General features: G+C 43.3%; 1 protein-coding gene across 1 annotated transcript; it reads left to right on the top strand.

Moving 5' to 3' along the window:
- Position 1: 1 nt before the first annotated feature.
- Positions 2-7,008, top strand: LOC136542191 (MYB-like transcription factor ODO1). Its single transcript, XM_066534514.1, has 2 exons — positions 2-533; positions 6,335-7,008. The coding sequence occupies exons 1-2, from the start codon at positions 271-273 to the stop codon at positions 6,906-6,908; spliced, it is 837 nt and encodes a 278-aa protein (XP_066390611.1). The 5' UTR covers positions 2-270; the 3' UTR covers positions 6,909-7,008.
- Positions 7,009-17,616: the final 10,608 nt, after the last annotated feature.

Below are 17,616 nucleotides of genomic sequence, written 5' to 3'. Positions count from 1 at the left end.
TGCCAGGCGCTTGTCACTCCGGCCCTTTTCCTTGACGAGGCTTGGTTAGCCCGTCTGCCTGCCACCTGAGAGGCTGAGACCTTATTAGCCGCGACCTCGAGAGAGATTGGTAGCCCGTCTGCCTGCCACCTGAGAGGCTGAGACCTTTTTAACAGGTCGCCCGTGGGCTGCTGCTCGCTCGGTCTCTTGCCGGACGTGCTCGGTCGGCGGTGGTCACGCGAGCGAAGCCCAGCTCCGCGCGCGGCCGAGTATATATACATACAGGTTGGGATGGGTCGGCAGCCGTGCTGCGACAAGCTGGGGGTGAAGCGGGGGCCGTGGACGGCGGAGGAGGACCGCAAGCTCATCAACTTCATCCTGACCAACGGCCATTGCTGCTGGCGCGCGGTGCCCAAGCTCGCGGGCCTGCTGCGCTGCGGCAAGAGCTGCCGCCTGCGCTGGACCAACTACCTCCGCCCGGACCTCAAGCGCGGGCTCCTCACGGACGCCGAGGAGCAGGTCGTCATCGACGTCCACGCGAAGCTCGGCAACAGGTACGTCGTGATCATATCGATGCATGCGCATCCGTCCATCCTTCATTCTGTCCACGCCATGCATATGCCTGCATTCGTCTATAGTATATGCGGCGTAGCTAGTGCATATGGTTCCATTGCTACGGAGAACAGTTCTCATACAGAATTATTTAGCCGTGCACCGTATTATATTTTATTATGTACTACATATATGACAATCAATCAAGCTAGGTACAAGAAACACGTACAGTATCTGTCTAGGTAGTACTTCACTTCATTTGCATGTATTGTTTTTGTGTTTGGTCGCGCGCAAACCACTCCAAATAACTTGACAACGAACTGGCAGCTTACGTGAGCAGAATATATATAAGCTAGCAAATATTACATGCAACCACTCCAAATAACTTGACAACGAACTGGCAGCTTACGTGAGCAGAATATATATAAGCTAGCAAATATTACATGCAACCACTCCAAATAACTTGACAACGAACTGGCAGCTTACGTGAGCAGAATATATATAAGCTTGCAAAATACTACATGCGCATGACAGGATCATACGTAAGGCATACGTACGCGTAGGTAGTAAAACGCGGCAGCCTCCTTTTTTCCACCACGTGTCCACGTACGACGACAACTACGTACAGCAGATCTGTCGTCCTCCGCACGTAAATAAACAAAGTAAAAAAAAAAAAAACTAGATCGATATATTGTATTGACCAGCTGTGACCAGAATCGTACGCATGCCCCTTATCATTGTGAAGAAATAACCAAAACCCTGGTGGACTCTTGAACGTGCGTTAGTTGCTTGTCAACACACGATAACCAAAGGAACTATACTGTCCACGTACTGATTGGTAAAGCCATCATAAGAATTTCTCCAAATGTATCTATCACCAAGTTTCAAATTCAGAGGAGTAGGGCCCATGCATGCACGTGGTATCATTGTCAAAGCGTGAAACACAGCCGGACAGGACTGGAATCGTTTGGTTGCTCTTTGACGATACAAAGCATGCATAGTCACAAGTAGTACGAAAAAACAAGGTTTTCCAACTTGAGATGATGCTTCCTAGCTCGGGATGGATGCGAGCACGTGAAGGTGAAGACCACGTTTTTTTTTTACTGAAAATAGCACAAGGAGTAGAGTTTTTTTTTGGGGTGAGAACGGGGATTTAAACTTGAGTTTGAGCTGATCTCAGTTTACTGCCTGCCGATGACAGATTGAATTGACAAGAGCCATTTTGCTCGTACCAGAGGGAAGCGGCCATCGTAGTCGGTGTTTTTAGGATCAGGCTTTTCAGCTGGTGCAGGTGACCGTAGAAGGCGGCGCTGTTGACCCGCAGGGTGAGCTCCGCCTCCTGCTTCCCGATATGGAACGCGATGTCCGATTTCAGCTGCTTCACCCGTCCGCCATACTCGCTCTGCACCCACGGTACGAGCGCCAGCATCCCCTGCCAAGGTTGAGGAGGGTGCACCACCATGGCTGCGCAGCGGCAGCAACCAGTGGCTAGCACCGCCCATACGCCTGTCGGTCGCATGCCGCCAGTGCGCTTGCAGGCTGCGGGCCACCCCTGTGCTTGCCGACACCCCTGTCCTCGCGGAACGCACGCCGCGCGCTCGCCTTCACCGTCCTGGCTTGCTGGCCGCGCGCAGGCCCTGTCCCTGCCCTCGCAAAGCGAGAGGACGACAATGCGGCCACGACGTCCTCGGTCTCCTTGGCCTCTTCCTCCTCGCCTCTTCTGCCGGCCGCCGCATCCGTTGTGCGCATCAGCGTGTGGAAGGAGCGGCGGCTGCGGTAGGAGTTGGGCGGTGGCGGCTGCAGGCGTGGTATGAGCGTGAGCGGCGGCGGCAGGAGCAGTAGGAGCGCAGGAGATGTGTGTGCGGTGGTGAAGCATGTTTTCCTCGCGGTCGTGCACATGCCGGTCATGTTGTGACGGTGCGCGTTCTGTTCCTAGGTGTAAAGGGTTAGATGAAAAAACATGCCATGATGGCGTGTCACATAAGCAGAAAAACGCTGACGAAGCAATATGGACCTACAGTGCACCATATAATAGTTAGAGACCCGTAAATACATTTTCTAGTTCATGGACCTAAGTGGTACACCACGGTAAGTTCGTGGACCCTGGTGCATTTAACTCTTTAAACCTCCCAACCTATAGGTTGCACTTCTGCTTTCCCTACCACTGCACCACGTGCACGTTCTCAGACAGTATACAGAAGAGTACGTATGACCATGTAAATACTGTCACCCTACTGGCAAACATGCTTTGAATTCTCTTTAAGTACAGAACTGACAATAATACTTTAGGCCGGCCTTTTAATTTTGAAAAATGCAAAATAATGATTAACTATACTTTTGGAGTTGTGATTTGTGCAGCACAACTTTAATGTACCTTTCCCTCGTACTCCTTAGCTCTTTATAAACTTTTGTTTTTTGCATATGTTTGTGCGAGTGTATATCTCTCCTTTATTATTTTTATAAATAACACTTGTATCCCCCTTGTGAAGGGAATATATATATATATATATATATATATATATATATATATATATATATATATATATATATATATATATATATATATATATATATATATATAGAACTACTATCCTGTAGCTGGCTACAAAATAACTTATTATGTAGCCACTTTTGAGTTACGATAATTACTATGTTAATTTACTAAGTGGTTTATTATAACGTTACGGTAAATATCTTCATGTGTTATAGTAACCCAACTATCGTAAATATGTATTAACATTATCGTAAATTAGTGTATAAAATTATGGTAAATGGAGGTGGCTACAGAATAACTTATTTTGTAGCCGGCTACTGAATAGCCTCTCCCTATATATATATATATATATATATATATATATATATATATATATATATATATATATATATATATATAAGGGAATACACACACACATGTGAGTGTTTCATCATCTATGGTTGTAATTAAGGACATGATCATTTTTCTAGCAGGCCTAGAAATTGTTAAGTTAATTGCAGTACTTGCCAAATTATATATGGTGCTCTAAAAGGTTGCATGATTTTATATCTTGAAAAAAAATAGAAGCTCTTCTTAGAAGCATAACATGCGGGTGACCTATTGCCATCGTACGAGGAAACATAAGACATCACATGGCATTAGCTTCATATAGAGATTACGAAGTATGAGTATGTTTCTTTGTGGTCCTTGGTATGGTCATGCATGAAGTATGTAGGTTTCTTACCTTAGCAAAAGGTAATAATGTCCTCAATCACTACCATATATCAACTGAGATGTAGATATATCTTGAAAAAGTTGTAGACGCATAAATGGATATGGGTGGTGCATGTAATACAGAGAAAACTTCATGTTCAAAATCTAGAATATTACCCCTATAAAGTAGGTTGTTCTAGGCTAGACATTTTTCTTAAAATAACTTGAGTCTTATAACAATTAGAATAAATTGTCATATTTAATTTGCACATTAGAATTTTGGAAATAGTAGCTCAAGATTTCCAGTTCGTGATGGTGCATACTTCAGTTTAAAGATATTATTTTAATTTATTTGCCATAAGTTCCTGGACATATAGTTGGTACCCTTTAATTTGTAGCTCAAGATTTGTAAGGGTGCATCATTTCAACGATTTCATAGCTTTTCTATAGGTATGGCTCTGCCATAGTCATAGCAAGTCACCAAACCATTATAGATTTCCTATATCACTTTCTTGATGTGTAACCTAGAGCACTGGCCACTACCTTGATTTGTGTGGCTAAGAAACCCTACACATTGGATTCGGAAATCGCAGAGCATCCCACTTGGTTCCACTTGCCTCGTTGGAAAATGGAAGGAGCTAGAATTTTCTTTCTTGTAAAGGTCACTGTCTACCAACCACTTATGTTGTTTTGTCACCCTATATATATAAAGGCTGCTACCTCACACATTAACATAGCTTTAAGAAACCGATGAGGTTGAAAGCTCGATCGTGACCTTTTATATTGCACTTGAAGCCAGAGAATAAGTTTCTGTAAAGAAAATAAATAAATAAATAAGCAAAAGAATCTGTGTATAACTAGTCACTGTAGTTTCCACAGCAGTGTAATACATGCACACACGTCTCATTGAACTACAATGGATCTGAATTTGTGCTAAGTCAAACTACTCTAAGTTTGGTCAGGTTTGCAGAGAAAAGTATTAACATTTACAACTTCAAAAAGATAAATTATGAAAGTATATTTCGTAATATATCTAACGTTTGATATCATAAATGTAAATATTATTGTTCTTTTCTATAAACTTGTTAGGATATTTGACTTAGGACAACTTAAATCCATTATATTTTGGTACGGAGGGTAGGTAATATTGGGTAGAAAATCACGGGGAGACAGGTCAGTCTCAACTTTCAATATCCCTGACATGATAGATTGAGTGTGCTGCTTGTGAAAACGATCGGCAAATATATTGGGCACTCGCTGTTTTCTAAATATCACTAGCGGAGAAATGACCTTTCATCCGCTTTGATTTTGGGCTTTAGTCTCAGTATTTTTTACGTCCGGAAGTAAAGAAAGAATTAGTCCCGGTTAGAGCTACCAACAGAGACTAAAGGCCCCTGTCCTGGCACGCTTTCGCAGCAGGCCACCTTTAGCCTCGGTTGGTGTTACCAATCCGGACTAAAGGTTGACCTTTAGTCCCGGTTGGTGTTACCAACCCGGACTAAAGATCCTTCAACCTTTAGTCCCGGTTGGTAAGACCAACCGGGACTAAAGGGTAACCTTTTAGTCTCGGTTGGTGTCATCAACTCGGATTAAAGGTCTCCCACCTAGGACTAAAGGTACCCCACAGGTCAATTCAAAAGGAGAGTGTCCAGGACCCTGTCACATGTGGTGTACAGCTGAATTGGTAAGAAGTTTATGCGCGAGGAAAGAGGTCCTGGGTTCGAATCTCACACATCGCAAGAGAGGTCTCCCTACAATTTCATTTATTTTTCTCCTGAGGATGGACCTTTAGTCCCGATTACTAGCCTTTAGTCCCGAATTCGTAGTGCCGATTTCCCAATGGGAAACCGGCACTAAAGCCAGTTCCCAACCAGGACTACAACCCATTTCTTTACTAGTGAATGTTTTCAAAAACAAAAGCGCCAATGTATAGTCAATCAAATCTGCCACTAGCTAGATGATCTTTAATTAGTTTGAATAGAGTCTGACTACCCAATAACCATGTGTTTTATACAGTTTCAACGAATGAATTTTTTTGCACAATAGAATTAAGATCCAACAGCCTCCACTCTTCTTCTACCTCCAACATCCAGCCTTCTTTCATCTCCAGACAATCACAAATCACAAGATCACAGATCCACATATCACAAGAAACAATTTTTTTCTATAGAAGGACAAATCACAGATGGCAGAGGAGGAGGAGGAGAGACCTGTCCAGATAGCAGACGCGTGCGTGCTTCGTCCAGCCAGCAGACGCGTGCGTGCTTCGTCCAGCCAGCGGCACGGTGCGGGCAAGCAGACGCGTGCGTGCGTTGCGGAGCAGGGGGATCGGAGCAGCAGAACGGAGGGACAGAGAGAAAAAATTCGTGTGTTTTTTTTTTACTAAAATACATGTGTGTTGTATAGTATTTCTATTTGAATATGCATACATAAGTTATTTATCGTTTTAGCAACACATTAGCAATTTAGCATACTCGAACTGTTGATTCTCTCATTATTACTCGGACATGCACTGCTCCTCACTCATGTCTTGGCGATTAGACGATTAGCTGTGTTATTTAATTTCATATAGTTAGTAGTAATACTTTTCTTTCCTATATGCATGATTTCGTGCAGATGGTCGAAGATTGCTGCCAAGCTACCGGGTAGGACTGACAACGAGATCAAGAACCACTGGAACACGCACATCAAGAAGAAGTTGATCAAGATGGGCATCGATCCAGCCACGCACGAGCCCCTCGACCGGAAGACAACCAGCAGCAGCCCGGCTACAACCTCGCAGTCAACCAAGTTCGACGAGGCGACCAAGCAGCAGAGCCCGCAGAACGACGACGTCGTCGCGATGAGGGACGTTCCGCCCTATGGTTGCAGCCCTACGGAATCGAGCATGAACACTGTGAGCACCGGCGGAAGCAGCAGCAGCAGCAGCAGTGGCAGGGGCCATGACCAAGACCCGCTGGTGAAGTGGCTCTTGGAAGAGGAGCCTCCCACCGGCGACGAGCCGTGGCTCAACTTCACTGGCAGTGTCGATGTGGATGAGTTCAGCAGCATTGCCGCCGGTCTGGAGTTGTTGCCGTGGGATGGCGCGACCGACTGGCTGCTCGACTACCAAGATTTTGGATTGGGGGACTCGGCGACCTTGGTCGATGGCTACATGGTCAACAACAGCTCAAACGGAGCAAAGTTCTAGCTAGCTAACCCAAGATGACATCTCATCTGCTTGTGTTGCTGCCACTGCCAGTGTATGTAGATAAGTAAGTAATAAAAACATTCGTATCGAGGTTGTCAAAGGTGGATGACCAGATCGTAGGGTGATCATATCAAGAGTCCTTGCATGCACTCCTGGATCTCGACCCAAGCAACTGACGGCGGCTGGGGTGCATTTGAGAGGAGGGAGGGGGAGGAGCACGGGCCCATGAACCTCAAAGGGATAAACTTTGGTGCTTGAAGATTTTGAATGATGTGTTTCTTCACAAAGAGAGGTTGTAGAAGTTATTGCTGTTGTATACAAGCTTGCAATACAAAATTGATGCGTGAGTAGGCGAAGTTATACTTTGGTGTATATATATTGCTAAATTGCACCTTGTTAGGCATTTTGTTTGCAAATTGCATGAGTCACTAATTAGTGAGCAAAGATGTGTGCTCGAAGAAGGTCGGTTGAAATTGTTTGTTTAGGTTATGTTGTGGAGGATTTTGATACATTTAGTACTCCCACGCATGTAAAAAACATGACATTCTAGTTTTGTCTTAAATCAAACTATCCTAAATTTAATTATGTTTATAAAAACACCAACATTTGTATTATCAAATAAGTATTACTAGATTCACCATAAAATATATTTTTATAGAGAAATGTTGATAATATTCTCTATACTTTGAGTTAGGACAAAACTATAGTGTCATGTTTAAATATTGAGGATAGATGAAGTAGTACGTACATAAAATGTGAGTAGGTAGTGTGCATTTGCTTTATACATTGGTGTATGTATTGTTTAGTTGCACCTTTTAACTTACATGTGTAGCTAATTATCTTTTTCTATGGTAGACAAAATGTCCTTTGACACAACAAGAAGTTTGTGATGACTTCATCAATTTCAAGATATGTCAATTTAGTCTCTTGGATATGTTTATAAGGATAAGTACGTGTAAGGCTGTGAGTGAGTATATACAAGCGTATGACTATGTATCATGTTTTAAAAAAAAGTTGCACCTTGTAGATGTAAGCCATTATATTCTTATGTGCAAATTGCATGCACATGTGGTGTTTTACTTAAATATTAGTGATCAGAGATTCCAAGGCACATGTGATTTTTTTTTGTGCCTCTTATCTGGGTACAATTGTAGTATCTGCTCATGTACAGACACACACCAACCCTACACACGCACACCACACACACCACACGTACACCAGCAAACCTACAACTATACTCAGATCACTTGATCGTGTCCTTCTTGAGATCACCGGGTCCATAGACCTATAGACGACGAGACGCGTCGCATTCCCTTTGTAACTCCACGCGAGAGGCAACAAAATTTATTTGGGGACAAACCCCGGTGAGAGACACGAATGCGATTCCTGAGAATCGAACTCGCGCCGGCTGCCTGCCCACCGGCAGAGCAAGCCACCCGAGCTCTGCTCGGTTCTCACATGTGATTTATTTTTGTGTACAGTTGTTGAGGTTCTAATAGTATGTTTTCTTGTGTTGAAGTGTCAACGGTTGGAGTAGGTGACTCACAAGTTCAACGCTGCAGTTGGGTTTGTGATGATGAGATAATTAATAAAGTTGCTTGTATACATTGCGCTAGTTGATGAAGACGTGTTTTTTTACTAAAAAAAACTTATGATAATTTGAAGGACGGCAAAAAAAAAAGGGAAGGTGGGTAAACGTACGAAAAGGGAAGAAACTGAATTGGCAAAGAACAGAAAGCGAAAAAGATTTGCCATGAAATGTAAAAAAGCCTCGGAGATGCGAGACTTTTTACTGCTGGGTATGTAAAAAAGAACCGAAAAGATAGGAGAGGAGACCCATGAGTCATTCATGACAATGAGATGGGCCTCTCTACGACTAGACCCATTATATTTGTGTATACGACCCCGTTCGCTGGTCTGAAACTTGGTTGAAAAACATTGTTCCGGCTGAATTGTTGTGATAAAAAATACTGTTTCGGCTGAAAAAAGAAGCTGAACAAGCCAAATATGGGATAAGCCGTATACTGCCGCGCCTAAGCTTCACCTCGATTGTGGATTAAGCAAAGTTGCAGGATGCACTACGTACTAATAAAAAGGTCTTTGTAGTGGCAGACTCCAGTGATGACCAACTCCAGAAAACTGCTGAAGTGATCATGAACATGCCAGTACACGGTAGCAGCATTCGTCAATGAGCAGTGGCTGCATGGCCAGATATTCGTACTAGTATGACGGAAACAGTGATGGATAGTTACACCAACTGACGCAGATTTTATTGTCAGCTTGGTCCACTGTTTCATTACCAGCTATGATGCTGCTAAGCAACCACCAAATGAACATGAACCCCAATGCAAGCTAAACACTCGGTTCAAATGATCCCATCCAATCGATGCCTTAATTAGCCTTCTATTCAATGAACATTCAGATAAACGAAACAAACATATATATTTATATAATTTTATGCTTCAAATTAATGTTGTCCGCGTGTATATGGCGTTGGCGCCAATACGTGCATATGCAGCAAATCGACGTGCTAGTAGACAAATGATCTTTCATCCATTTTGATTTTAGGCTTTAGTCTCAGCATTTTTTGCGTCCGGGAGTAAAGGAAGAATTAGTCCCGGTTGGAGCTACCAACAGGGACTAAAGGTCCCTATCCTGGCATGCTTTCGCAGCAGGCCACCTTTAGCCTCAGTTGGTGTTACCAACCCGGACTAAAGGTCGACCTTTAACCCGGACTAAAGGTCCTTCAATCTTTAGTCCCGGCTAGTAATATCAACCGGGACTAAAGGGTGACCTTTTAGTCCCGGTTGGTGTCACCAACCTGGATTAAAGGTCTCCCACCCGGGACTGAAGGTACTCCACAGGTCAATTCAAAAGGAGTGTCCAGAACCCTGTCACATGTGGTGTACAGCTGAATTGGTAAGGAGTTTATGCGCGAGGAAAGAGGTCATGGGTTCGAATCTCACACATCGCAAGAGAGGTCTCCCTACAATTTCGTTTATTTTTCTCCTGAGGATGGACCTTTAGTCCCAGCTATGTGACCCGGGACTAAAGGTCAGGACCTTTAGTCCCGGATTCGTAGTCCCGGTTGGGAAACCGGGACTAAAGCCACTTCCCAACCGAGACTATAGCCCATTTCCCAACGTGTTATCTGAAACTGAGTGAGCTGTCTAGCTAACTGAAGTTTTGGCAGGCCTTTGCATGTAAGGAAAATGCGTGCATGCTGCGTGCTCAGTGCAGTGGTCATCTAGATAGATAGGATAGCTTGCTCTGATCCAGTTCTTCTTTGTCTCACGATGCATGATACGTGGATTTCCATTCATGGCAAGTAACAGACGTGTGCAAACGATGCAAATTTCGTTTCTGCTACTCGTAGCCAGCTTTATATGTCCAATGAAAAGGATGATAACATTTTCGATGTACAAGCAAGTATATATTTAACCGTCCCAGGCACACATCCATTCTTTTCAGTAGACAGTGAAAGCAATTACTTGTAAGATGGTTCTAGAGAAAGAATCTTAATTAGTCAGTGTCTTTCTTGAGTATTGTGACTTCAAGCAACAAATTTTCCCTACCATGCGTAATTTGTTATAATATGAATGAAGTGTATATGGTCATGTTACAATCAATTCACAAAAAAAAAGTTTATTCTACACTACTGCGACAGTAGCAACTACTAGAGTAAAAAACTTCACCATATAAATCCGCGTCTCTTTTTTCTCTGAATCAAGAGCTCTTGCTAATGAACAGTGGAATATATAGATGAAATCTCACAGATATATATATACTGACGCGTTATTGTGGAATTAACAAACTGGGTTCAATTTGCATTTTCCTTACATATTAATACTAGATAGAAGAGGAATATATAGCAAGCATCTTCATCTATTTGTACACACCCAATAATTGTACACACGTCTAGTCAATTTTCTAACCAAATGCCACTTTCATCTGCTGAACATTCAGCGGTCGTATAGTCTACTAGGCTTTGGTGCATTAATTTCCCTTCCGTGACAGAGATGACAAAGCTAGCTAGGATGCATGCATCATTCTTCGATCTCATCATCAAAGGACAAACAACAACAGTCTCTAGTGTACCAACTTCGCAAGCGACGCTCCTTTTGACCTCTTATAATAAGTACCAGCAATCAAACACAACATGACTATGTAATAGTAACAATCTTCGACCTACCTACCTACCTGTCGTATCTTTTGCAAAGCCAACATAGCTATGCGTACTCATACCATAGCGTCTAGCTAGGGACTATTTGGAATTTAAGAGTTTCACATGAAATGGTTTGATCCCGGCTGAGTTTAAGAAACAGTTCCAATGTTGAAATCAGAGCCTTCACAGTATTACTGTATTAGTGTATATTTTCTCGGTCCCAAAAAGATTTTACTTCTAGCTCAAATAGTAGGTCTTCATTTTGACCATCTTTTTATAAAAATATATATATATATATATTTATGATATCAAATAAGTACTATTGAATTCATCATGAAATAAATATTCACAATATTCCTATATAGAATCATAACTACTGATACTGTTTTTAAAAATTAGTTAAAATTAAAATAGTTTGATTTGGATTAGATAAAAAGTGCACTCTTTTTTAGGACGCATGGAGTGTGGGAGTGTTTGAATAAGCCAAAATGGTTGCACTGGAGCTGCACACAATACTTTATGTGAGTCATGGGCGGAGGGGGGCGCAGGGCGCACTACCGGATTCAGCTTCTTTGCCGAGTGCCTCAGGCACTCGGCAAAGACCGATATACACTCGGTAAAGCCTTTGCCGAGTGTTACACTCGGCAAAGGGCGCTCGGTAAACAATTTATCGGTAAAGACCTCTTTACCGAGTGCACTTTATCGGGCACTCGGTAAAGACTTTGCCGAGTGCTAATCTGACACTCGGCAAAGAAAAGTCATCGTGACGGTGAGCGTCACCGTGACGGCGGCTTTGCCGAGTGTTAAGGTCAAATACTCGGCAAAGGTCGTCTCTTTGCCGAGCGCCGTTGACTCAGACACTCGGCAAACAGGCGACCTTTGCCGAGTGCCTGGCCCGTGGCACTCGACAAATCTGTGATGTTTGCCGAGTGCAATGGCCTTTGCACTCGGCAAAACATATTCTCAGGCATGTTCTCAAGTCATCACTTTGCCGAGTGTCATGGCCATTGTACTCGTCAAAGTGACTGAAAACGGCCTTTTTATTTGTTTTTTTTACATTCCATCCAAACAAACAGAAGATATATATAACAAACATCACCAACATCATATATATATATATCATCAACATCACATATATATCATCAACACCACATATATATCACAAACATCACATATATATCAAAAACGTCACATGTCTCACAATATATCACAAATAAGTTCACAAGTAATCCAAGTGCTCTATCATCTACGACCACAATTACAAATAGAAGTACCATTAACAACCACAAGTATCATCACCAAGATGGCCAATGAGACTAATTTGGTGAAGAATTCGCTGAAGCATGAGGATCGTTCGATGCCGTCGATTGATTCTGCACAAAGGAGAAGAGATTGCATGTGTGAGACAAGATAAATATATACCATACATGAATAAAACTTTCATACTCCACTAGGTTTGACCGTAAACATAAATATACAAACTAAAACATTTATACTCACAGGAGTAGAATAGTGAGGAGGTGGAGTTGGAGGTGGAGCGAATAGCGAAGGTGGCGGAACTACACCCGTAGCGGCGCCAAGACTTTGCATGTACTGAAGAATCTCTGCCATCCTCTGCTGCTCAGCCTCCACCCTCTCCATCTTCGCCTGCATCTGCTCCCGTATCCTCCTCTCTTGTTCCAGCTGGGCCTACAATATATTCACCCCAATGTTACAATAATACAAAGGAAAGGTATGAAAAAACTAATGAACGACGAATAAACTAGGAATAACCTCGGGTGCCTCCACCCGGTGGTGTGAAGTGTCCTGCCGAGGTCATATGGCCGGGCTCCTGCTCGTGCTGCTTGCTCAAATCTGGGATAGACTGGGAGTAGCGGCCGAGTCAATTGCGTCGTCGCCAATCCAGTACCGCACATGCTTCTTGCCTCCTCCCACCCTCATGACGACTTCTCCATCAAGGTCCTCGGTGCTCGGATCGTACTCTGGCCCATGGACCTCCCTTGCCATCGATGTGTACTCACTGAGGCGGTTGTGGATGGTCGCATTGCTGTACGCCTCGGCCCCGTCCTCCGGGTTGTAGTCAATGTCGGACGTCGCCTTGCCCTTGTGGGCCATAGCAAATGCCTTGAAGATGGAGCAAGGCTAGCCACCATGTAACGCCGACTGCGAGAAAACAGCAAGATGATTAGAAATCATGCAGAAATGAGCGTTAGAATAAATAAATGAATTTGCGTATCCATGTTTCTGCGTATCCGCTGAGGTTGCGGCTGCCTTGATGGTGTGCTACACCTGGCATCATCAAACGCCACTCCCGGCACAAGTTGTGCATCTCCTCCTACTCGCGTGAGCACCACTTGTCCACCATCTATTCCCAGCACTGGGAATACGCGGCGCACCAATAAGGAATCATCTACAGGCCATCAAGTACATGATATATCAGAAGATAAAATTAAGCCTACTTAATCTCAAAAGGAATCAGTATTAATGTTCTGTATTTACCTGCAAGTACTGGTCCTGGGTCAGCGTCATGGTCCTTGCGTCCCTTTTGGTGACCTTCGTTCCAAGGATGGTCCCGTGGTAAGTTACAACGGCCTGGATGCGCGCCTCGTAATGCATGTCCACGACAAGTTTTTTGCAGCATTTGGTAGCCACCGCATCCGCCCTGGCCTCATGTCTGTCCTGGCATCTAAAGAAATCCTGCATACAAACACGATGTATCCATTCATTATTTCAAGAATATCCAATGAATGCGATGTATTGAGCAATGTAGTGTGAGAAAGACTTACCCACAGCTCTTGCTTCACCCGCTTCACCTTGTTGTTGAATACCCTGCGGACCTAATCCGCAGCATAGGGGGCGGCGGCGTAGTGGTCAAACGAGTAGGCCGGCCCCGTCACTCCGGCGTACTCAACTAGGCCAGGGAAGTGCTCCTTGCACAGAAGACCGAGGATGCCATTGACTTGGCGTGTGTGACCACCTCCATTTGCCACAATCGTCCAGTTCCTGTCCAAGCGATTAAGAAAAATTATTAGTTTCTATTTTGATTTTTAACATATCATATAAAGTAGTGATAACATCTAAAGTTACTTACTTTCCCCCCTCGGGTCGAATCAGCGGGCATCTCTCACGAGGTATCGGTCGCTGAGGGAGGCTCGCGGGACCTCGCAAGTAGACGCTCGACGAACTAGAGGAAGCGGAACCCCCTGCTGTCGCCTCCTCCCGCGCCTCCTCGGCGTCTTCCTAGGGCACCTGCTCCTCCTCCTCCTTCTCACGCGATGGGGCGGCAGGCGATGGCTCCCTCCTGCGGCTGCTCCTTCTCCTCCTCCCACCGCCCATCATCTTTTCTGTGGCTTATAAGTCGGTTGATGTTGTTTTATTATGAGAGAAAAACACTGTATCATGATAGTTGAGAACATGGTGTATATATTCGAAACAGTATTAGAATGGGGAATGTTTGAACATAGTTATTATATTATTATATATAGTTGAGAAGTCCATTGCTAACTCAAGTTAAAAGTGGGTTTCACATAAAAATATTACTCTGTTTCCCTTTAATAACTGTTACATATTATATATACCACAGAATCATTGATGTTCACTTTGCAATTGTGGTAAGTTTCATTTATATTACTCTGTTTCCCTTTAATAACTGTTACATATTTTTTATGGCTTATAAGTCGGCTGATGCTTGCAAACCGAAGAATCTCCGAGGAAGTTTCATGATTTCGTGAAGAGGCCGACAAGGTGGTAAGCATCGTACGTGACAACTTGTGTGAAACCTTCTTAAATTTTTATCACAGCCTCCACATATGATATCATGACATCTTGACAAGTCTCATGATTTTCGGACTTCGTTTGCTTTTTATAAAATTTAAAAACAACTCGACCGCAAGTTCGTGGTCATGTTTCGTGAACAAGATGTTCGAAATTGGTGGTCTGTTCCTGGATACGGTCTCACATTATACTAAATAACATGAATATCATTTTTCCATTCATTTTTTTCATTATTCGAATGACTAACAATTATAATTTGAATTATCCAAGAAAAATCAATTAAATGAAATAAATTAAAGAAATATAGAAAAAGTCCGAGAAATGTGCCACATTGGAACATGGAGTACCAGGTATTGTATGAGGACTGCAGAAAAAGTTTGGAGGTCAAAAGTAAAAAAAATACGGTTTGCCGAGTGTCAAAAAATGACACTCGGTAAATCAGCTCTTTATCGAGTGCCAGGAGAAGACACTCGGCAAAGGGTTAACGGCGGCGGCCTTTTGCCGAGTGTTATTGTTTGACACTCGGCAAACCTAGTCTTTGCCGAGTGTTATTGTTTGCCGAGAGCTCGACACTCGACAAACCACCTCTTTGCTGAGTGCCAGTTGTTTGCCGAGTGCTTTATCTCTGGCACTCGGCAAAGAGGTGGTTTGCCGAGTGCCCAATAAAAAGCACTCGGCAAAGTCTGAGACACTCGACAAAGAAGCCGTCTCCGGTAGTGGCGGCGCCCCCTCCTCCTAGTGTATAGGGTGTTTATTACATGCACTCCAAATCACTATAGCTACATAAAAATTTACTCCCTCCATCCTCGTGAAGCATGTGTGTTTATTCTAGATGGAGGGAGCAGCTAAGTATATTAATATCATCTATTGATCTAGTAAAGGGGCTAGTGAAAATCTATTTATATAATGGTAGACTAGTAGCCAAGATTATTTCCAACGATATTATTAAATCTTATGATCTAGTCAGTACTCATCGAGTTAATTAAATTCAAGTTAGTGGAGATGTAACTAAAATGCCTTTCTTTTTATATTACAAATATATGCTACATCATTTTTGCTATGCGTACTATGAATAAATCAATATATATATATATATATATATATATATATATATATATATATATATATATATATATATATATATATATATATATATATATATATATATATGCGCGTATGTATGATTATATATACCTTTATTTCATATATATTTTACTATTCCAGATTTTTATTGATACTCGGTAGGTTGGCACCTGGTAGGCCGGCCCTCTCTGTATCTAAATCCTAACTCAGCTGAGTACACCTAGAGTAAAATTTGCTGCAACAGTCATTGCTTTAGTACAAGCCAAAAGAGCCCCTATATATTTCCTGCTTGAATTCTAAAACGTATCTTGTTAGTGTGTGTTTTTTTTATTTCAAAAAAGAGGTCCTACTGAGTTGCCGAAAAGCTCCAGAAGTTTCACAACCCGCGGCAGCGCATTTGCCCGGCCCCGGACTCGGATTCTGTCGCCCGATCTTCGCCAACACACGTCGATCCGCGTAGGCACTAGCGTAAGAACTCGCCAAGAAATCCAGCGAAAGGGAGGAGGGGAGAGAGCAGGAGGCCGCACTTGGCTTGAAGTAGACAGCAAGAGTGCAGCAGCTGGTGGCCCACGAGCAATAGCTTGTAACATCCCGAGTGACTGGACCAACGGGACACGAGCGCGCGAAAGCAACTGAATCGTTAACAATTCCGAGGAGGCTTGTAGCTAGAGCGTGAGCGAGCAAGGTCCAGTTTAGTTTGCAAAAAAATTTGCAAAATTTTTCACATTCCCCATCACATCGAATCTTTGGACGCATATATAAAGCATTAAATATAAATAAAAAATAAAACTAATTACACAGTTTAGACGAAATCCACGAGACGAATCTTTTAAACCTAATTAGACTATGATTGGACACTATTTGTTAAATAACAACGAAAATACTATAGTGCCTATTTTGCCAAAAATTTTGGAACTAAACTAGGCACAAGTAGTAGGAATGCTGGCCTTCAAGTAGTGGCCGTGGACATTGGACAAGTGCAAGTGTATCATTGGTCAGTGGCTTGTCAGGGTGAAATGGTCACCTGCAACTTGACATCTTTTGGAGGCCATGGCCATGGACTGGGCGCGTCACCGTCAGATTTGGTGAAACCAGGACAGGGCCCGGGGGAAAGCTTGTTGAATAGATAAGGTGCGTTGGTTGGGTGATCCCAATCAACGCTTTGTTTTATGGCCTCACTGATGGGGGTCTCTGCGCGCCCAAAGATTTCTCAGATGGTCACCCAAATAAAGTATTTGCGAAATGAAGCGGCCACCAGGGCTCATCAGTCATCACTGGTGGAGGCACTGCTCCTTTGCTCTGGCCTCTGGGAGAAAAAAGGCACTGAATATTTGGGCAGCCGGCAGCATGTGTGATGGATGCATGCTGTCATGCTTATGAGGTGATATTCACTCTGGGTGGTCGCCGTCCGCTAGAGGTAATGCTCGAGTTCTTTTTGCTGGGGGAAGGTGACCAAAGTGACATGACAGTGCTGTTTCATGACACTGCGAAAGGATGGAAGCACCAGTGATTGGTAGATTGCGTGGAATGGTGCTGGAATTGCAGGACTGATGTAATGCAAACGCAGGATGATGAAACCCTGCTCCAGTGTCGAATGTCGACAAATATGTTCCATACCAAACAAGGATACCATACCCAAGCAGAAAGGTGAGAATTGACAAACTTCGACACAGAACTTGATTTCTC

This window comes from Miscanthus floridulus, chromosome 3 (genome assembly GCF_019320115.1).
Source record: "Miscanthus floridulus cultivar M001 chromosome 3, ASM1932011v1, whole genome shotgun sequence".
NCBI lineage: Eukaryota > Viridiplantae > Streptophyta > Magnoliopsida > Poales > Poaceae > Miscanthus > Miscanthus floridulus.
Note: the sequence above shows the minus strand (reverse complement) of the source record. Positions and strands in the feature narration are given on the sequence as shown.

Bases quoted from the DNA above. Each gene is read 5' to 3' on its own strand.
- LOC136542191 (XM_066534514.1), top strand. From the start codon at position 271: ATGGGTCGGCAGCCGTGCTGCGACAAGCTGGGGGTGAAGCGGGGGCCG. The intron at 534-6,334 runs GTACGTCGTGAT...GATTTCGTGCAG, and splicing joins CACGCGAAGCTCGGCAACAG to ATGGTCGAAGATTGCTGCCA.